This window comes from Pteropus medius, unplaced genomic scaffold (genome assembly GCF_902729225.1).
Source record: "Pteropus medius unplaced genomic scaffold, Ma_sr-lr_union100, whole genome shotgun sequence".
NCBI classification, from domain to species: Eukaryota; Metazoa; Chordata; class Mammalia; order Chiroptera; family Pteropodidae; genus Pteropus; species Pteropus medius.
The window spans coordinates 1,115,551-1,121,550 of record NW_024341893.1 but is presented as its reverse complement, the minus strand read 5'-3'; the positions used below and the strand labels follow the sequence as shown (position 1 = coordinate 1,121,550).

At 60.2% G+C, this 6,000-nt stretch overlaps 1 protein-coding gene across 6 annotated transcripts in view; it reads left to right on the top strand.

The window, feature by feature from the left end:
* Nucleotides 1-6,000, top strand: part of PAK4 (p21 (RAC1) activated kinase 4) — a 42,770-nt gene that overhangs the window by 28,147 nt on the left and 8,623 nt on the right. For 5 of the 6 annotated variants that reach the window (XM_039854543.1, XM_039854501.1, XM_039854510.1 and 2 more), the window contains exons 2-3: nucleotides 3,762-3,835; nucleotides 5,149-5,402. In XM_039854543.1, coding sequence (XP_039710477.1) covers nucleotides 5,199-5,402 — 204 coding nt within the window. In that variant the 5' untranslated portion in view covers nucleotides 3,762-3,835; nucleotides 5,149-5,198. Of the gene's footprint in view, nucleotides 1-2,616; nucleotides 2,755-3,761; nucleotides 3,836-5,148; nucleotides 5,403-6,000 lie in introns of those variants that run through there. The other variant, XM_039854526.1, reaches the window with a different exon arrangement.

The following is a 6,000-nucleotide window of genomic DNA, read 5'->3' as shown; positions in this document are numbered from 1 at the left end:
AGGGGGCTGCCGGGGACTCTCTGCCCATCGGCAGAGCACAGCCTAGGGACGTGGGGGTGAACTGTGGCGGGGAGAGGGCTTCCGGAGCTGGTGAGAAAGAGCATGACTCAGGGGTGGAAGCCCCGAGTGCAGGCTGGGGACAGCGCATGCTTCATGGTTCCCTTTCTGGTTTAGGGTTTCATTTTGGTGAATATGAGAGGATGGCCGTGCCCCCAGCCGCATCCCCTGCTTTGCCCCTGGCGGGTCCGCTCCCTCCACTGCCCGCAGAGCAGCTGTACTCAGAGCCTTGGGGGTGGGGCGGGGGGTACGAGGTTTACTACACACACCCAGACAGCTCTGTCACAGTGGCTCTTGCTCTTCCTCCCGGGCTGATTTCCTTGGTGTGTTGCCGGGTGGAGGGGGTACCTTTTTGTTCTCATGGAAGGTCATAGGGTAGAACAAGTTAGTGCAGGGTAACTGGAAAATCTGAAGCTTTTGCTAAGACAGGTCGGAAACTGCCTGTCCAACACACTTAATAAGTCAAAAGGGTTTTTGTTTGTTTGTTTGTTTGTTTTTTAATTGAAATAAACATTTTAGAGTAGGATGCAAAATGGGCCTGCATTCTCAGGATCAAACACTGGACTTCAGAGGCGCCTGTGTCCTGGCTGGTGGCTGTGGGCTGCACACTGCCCTCCCCCATTCTGACTCTGGGGTTCCTGGTTCACCCTCTCCCTCCGGGTCCCTGGGCTCTCTGCCAGTTCCCCAGGACTGCATGAGCGGAGTCCGAGGCATGTGAGCAAGGGAGCAGTGTGGCGGGTACAGATTAATTTATTTGTTCACCAAATGTCCTTAAGTGCCAGCTGGGCCCGACTATGTTACAAGAATCGGGGTTCAATGGGGAGCAAGGCCCTGGGGTGGGCACATTTCTAGGGTTTGAAGAATAACAGGCCCATGCGGCTAGGGCAGAGTGAACAAGGGCGTGTGGGAGGAGATGAGGGCAGAGAGGTGACAGCGTTGTCGGCCACGGGGAGGGGTCTTGGGGACCAGCAAAAGGTTAAGCATGGACTCGAGCAGATGGGACTGTCTTCCAGGCCCAGCCCTGCTCGGTGACCCTAGTGAGGGACTTCACCTTCGTGAGCCTGTTTCCACATCTGCAAAGTGGGGATGAGCACAGTGGCAGGGGCCGGCTTTCGGACATCTTTTCCAGTGCAGACCGTGGTGCCAGAGGCCTGTGGAAACGGCGCGTGAGGAACCACGGGGTAGCAGCGGCAGGAGCCCCTTTGTGCTGTCTCCCTCTACCCTTGGGGGCCTGGGACAGATCGGATAGGAGGTGAGGGCCCTCCCTCCCAGAAGGGTTCAGGGCAGGAGTGGAAGGGCAGGGTCTGGGCAGTGGACGGGGCCAGGACCAGCCTTAGAGATGATGATGATGATGATGACGACGATGATGACGATGACGATGACAATGGCAAAAGCTGTAGCATCACTGCAGCCATCAGGAGCAAGACAGGCAGCTAAGAGCCTGGACTTCGGTGCCCAACACCCCGGGTTCACATCCTGGGTGCCCTGGACAAGGGGCTCCCCTCTCTGGGCCTCAGAGTCCCCATCTGTGAATTAGGGATGATGAGTGTACCTGTCTCACAGGATGTTGTGAGGATGGAATGGGATTAGGCAGAGAGCACCGAGCAGGACTCCAAAGAGGCAGCTGCTGTGAATTCTGAGAATTGGTGGGGCCCGGACTCCAGGTTTGACAGGCATAGAGTCTCATGTCCACATGGCTACCAAGCTGTGTGACCTGGGCAAGTGGAGTCCCCTCTCTGTGCCTTGGTTTCTTTTGTATGTAACACGGGGCTCATGATGGCCTCTTCTTCCTGTGTCATGTGTCAGATTAAATGGGGCACTCTGGGTTGACTGCTTAGGAGAGGGGCTGGCACCCAATAGGTGCTCAGTAAGTATTGGCTGCTACTCTGAGGGTGACACACTTCCTGTGTGCCATTGCCTAGGGGCTGGCCATCAGTGCCTGTGCTGTCTGTGACTCATAAGAACTCTGGGGAGCTGGTACTATCGTAGCCCCCTTTTAAAAGAGGAGGAAACTGAGGCACAGAGCAGCTGAGCTGCTGGCCCGGGGCCGCACGGCGAGGTCCCAGCATGGGCTGGCTGGTCCCTCCTTGCAGGCACAGAAAGTGAGGTGGCGCCGTGCACAGGGGCAGAGCCAGGGTCCGGCCCCACGCTGTCTGACTCCTCAGTTCCAAGCTTGCCTGGGAACCCCAGCACTGGCTCCTCCCTAACTCCCACCTCTAATTCTTGGCAGAGGCCCCCACTTTTAAGTAGCAGCTCCTCACCCTCCCCTCTGAGGCCCCCACAGGGTCAGGAGCTGAGGACTTGGCGGAGCGGGGCGTTGGGGTGGGGGCCAGGCATGCTTGGAACTGCCTGAGGGTGGGGCTCCCTCCTGGTCATTATAAACATGGTCAGTTCCTCTGTTTGTCCTTCCCTCCATGTGGTGCCCAGGGGGAAGGGGTGGCCCCCGGCAAATATCCGGAGGCGTGCCTCTCCACCCCCTTCCCCTGTAGGGTCACCCTTGGCTGGGGGTGGGGCTCACTGCAGTGTGCCAGCGTGGTTTATGGATCGGCACTCTGGGTGGGCTGCCCCGTCTTCCGGGCTGCCTCCTGCTCACCCCATCTGGATCCTGGCTTTAGTGAGGGGTCCAGTAGCTAATCCCATCCTGCAGAGGCCTCGGCCTGGGCAGTGGTGGATGGGCAGAGAAAAAGAGAGGCCAAGGTGAGGAGTGAGGCCTGCCTGGGGCAAAGGGGGGCACATCTGGGAAGACAGTGAGGATGCGATAGGGCACGGGGCGAGGATCTGGGGTGACAGAGCAAGGGAGAGTGTAGGGACAAAGCAAGGAGCAGGAGCTAGAAAGGCAGAGCTGAGGGCCGAGGAGCGGAAAGGGAGGTGTGTGGGGGGACCAGCGGGTCAGGGCCAGCAGTGCAAGTCTGGGAGGGAGGGCTGGGCGGGGTTCAGGGGGCTGGAGTGGGCGAGAGACACGAAGGGGCTCCTGGCTCAGCCAGGGTTGTAGAAGGGGCTGAGGCAGAGGTGAAGGGACCTCCTTCCTGGCCAGGGCTGTCCCATACACATCTAGGCAGCTGGGGACCCTGGAGCCTGCAGAGAGAGCGCCCACTGGGGGAGCCCTGGCCAGACCCTGCTCTGGCCAGACCCTGCTCTGGCCACCTGCTGGCCAGGAGGCCTGTACCAGTCGAGACAAGTTGGCTGCTGGGTCCCCACCCGCCTCCCACTGTGCTCCCACTGCCAAACCGGTTCCCCCGCATGGCTGCTCACGGATGGTCCTTCCTCTGGGCAGGGCGGCAGCCTCTCCGGCCTCATTTCACAGAGCTGCCCCCACAGGAAAGGGCAGCTCTCCCACGGGAGGAGGAGAGCCGGGCGGTTGGAGGGGCTGCATCCCAGATGTGCTTGTGAGCATCGTCATAGCTCATGAAACTTACGGAGCTCGGGGCCAGCCCTGTGCTGGGCACTGTGCCAGATGCTGGGAAGCCAACCGTGACCCAGACAAAAACCCCACCCAGGGTGTTTCCACTCTGCCATCCCTCCGGGTCGGGTCTGGTGCTCCCTGACCCCAGTCCCAACCAGTCTGGGCTGTCAGACGCTGACTCCGTTACTGCTGTGTCCCTAATACCAACCAGCGCAGGGCTGGGCACAAGGGAGTCGCTTATTACTGAATGAGGGAATGAATGAATGAATAGGTGAATGACCTTTTTTCCCCCATTTTACAGATGAGTAACCCGACGCTCCAAGAAGAGACGTCACCTGCCCGAGGGCACTTCTAGCCCAGCCAGTGCCAAACCAGGTGTGTGGACTCCAGGGCCCATGTGTGAGACAAGGGAGCAGGAGCTGGGTCCCTTCCTCCCTCAGTCACTGCCGGGAGTAACCCTAAGCATGAGAATAGCGAGCTCGGACTGGGCCTCCCGCCGTGCCCAGTCCTGTACCGCTTCTGCTTGGATTAGTTCATTTAATCCTCACAGCAGCCCGATGGGGGTTGATCCAGAGCACAGAGAGGTTAAGTCACTGGTCCAAGGTCAGACAGAGTAAGTGGCAGAGAGAGATTTGCACGCTGGTCGTCTGGCTCCCCTTCCCGTGGTTTCCTGAGTCTCCCTGCGGGACACACCATCAGCACAGCTCCCCTTCGGCCCCTTTGGTTTCTAAGCCAGTTTTCATCGAGCATCTGCACTGGGCCTGAGTATTGTTCTGAGTACCTGTCCGGAGACCCCAGACCCTAAAGACGGGCTGTTTCGTCTGCCAGTGTCTGTTGTAAAGTGGGCCTTTCCCTGCTGTGTGGTCTTGCTAACGGACATCCCCCCGTGAGCCTCAGGCCCCTGCCCTGTAAGGTGAAGTGTCACAGTCAGGCTGCCTTGGCGTCATGCGTAGGACAGGCTCAGTAACTATTTCTTGAACAAGTAACCAGAGGGTGTGGTGTTCCTGCCCCAGCGTCCAGGCTGGCGAAGCTGGATGGTTGTGGCCAGGCCGTTAGGAACCCGTCACTCCGTGCCCAGTACTGTGCTGGGCATCGGGTGGGACGTGGGGAGACTGGGCAGATGAGACTTGGCCTGTGGCGTTGATATGCTAGTGATAAGGGCTGCAGATGCTAAACTGGTAAACATAAGAATGAACAGCAGAATTCCCAGAAGCTAAATGTGCTGGGAAATGATATAAGGGAAGGATAGTGGGGTGTGGGGGCTGTTTTACCTGGGGTGGTCAGGAAGAGACTCATCAAGGACCCTGAGACCTGAAGGAGGGGAGGGAGGGAGCCATGCCTGGATACGGGGGAGGAGTGGTCCACGACGGGAACAGCCAGTGCAAAGGCCCTGGGGTCAGTGTGAGCGAGGGGGAGATGAGAGCAGAGAGGTGACGGGGGCAGGTCGTGCAGGGTGCGCCATGGGGAGGACTTGGCTTTTCCCAGGTGAGATAGAGCCTCAAGACAGCTCTCAGCAGGGGAGGGACGTGACCTGACTCGGGCAGTCGTGGTGTCCCTTGTATTACATACAGGGACAGACTGTGGAGTGGGTGGGGAGACCAGGAAGGGGATGACGATATGCAGGACCAAGGCCCAGCCGGAGGAGCAAAGAGAAACGGGCAGGTTCTGGTGAAGGCCTCCTCCTGCAGGCCTGCCACAGGAGCCCAAGTCTGCGCCCTGCGCCGAGAGCCACGACACCATGTTTGGGAAGAAGAAGAAGCGGGTAGAGATCTCGGCACCGTCCAACTTCGAGCACCGCGTGCACACGGGCTTCGACCAGCATGAGCAGAAGTTCACGGGGCTGCCCCGCCAGTGGCAGAGCCTGATCGAGGAGTCAGCTCGCCGGCCCAAACCCCTCGTTGACCCCGCCTACATCACCTCCATCCAGCCCGGGGCCCCCAAGGTATGCCGGCACCCACCGCCACCTCCTGACCTCCGGCCCTGAGAACCCCACAGTTACCTTGACCCCTCCGACAGTCCCCCAGCTCCAGCCTCTAAATCGTGCTCTCCTGGAGCCTCCTGCCCTGAGCTCTGTGCTCCTGTCCCCAGTGCGGGACTAGACCTACCCCCAAGTGGTCAGGGCTGGGCTGCGGAAGCCCAGAGGAAGTGCCGGACCCAGGCCGGGGTCCAGGCCCGCTTCTTGGAGGAACACTGCGGGCCGAGGAGGAGGCGGAGTCCCGAGGTAGATGCTGGGGCAGCGGGGCTTTCAGTGGAGGCATCTGCCCACGCGGAGCACCGGAGGTTTGCATTTGGCATTGTTTTTTCTGCCATCCCGAGCGAAGGGGCGGAGCTGGGCTTTGGACCCGGGTCTGTTCCAGGGCCCGCGCTCCTAAGCCCGTCCCCGTGTCCGGTCCAGGTGCCCAGGCGCGGCCTGCAGTGCGGTCACCCCCGGTGGGCTGGTGCCACGCCTGGCCAGTGAAGCCAGCCTGGGAGCGCGGACTTTATCCCGAGGGCAGCGGGAACAGGAAGGGCCGCCAGCCAGGGGAACGCAGCCAGGGGTG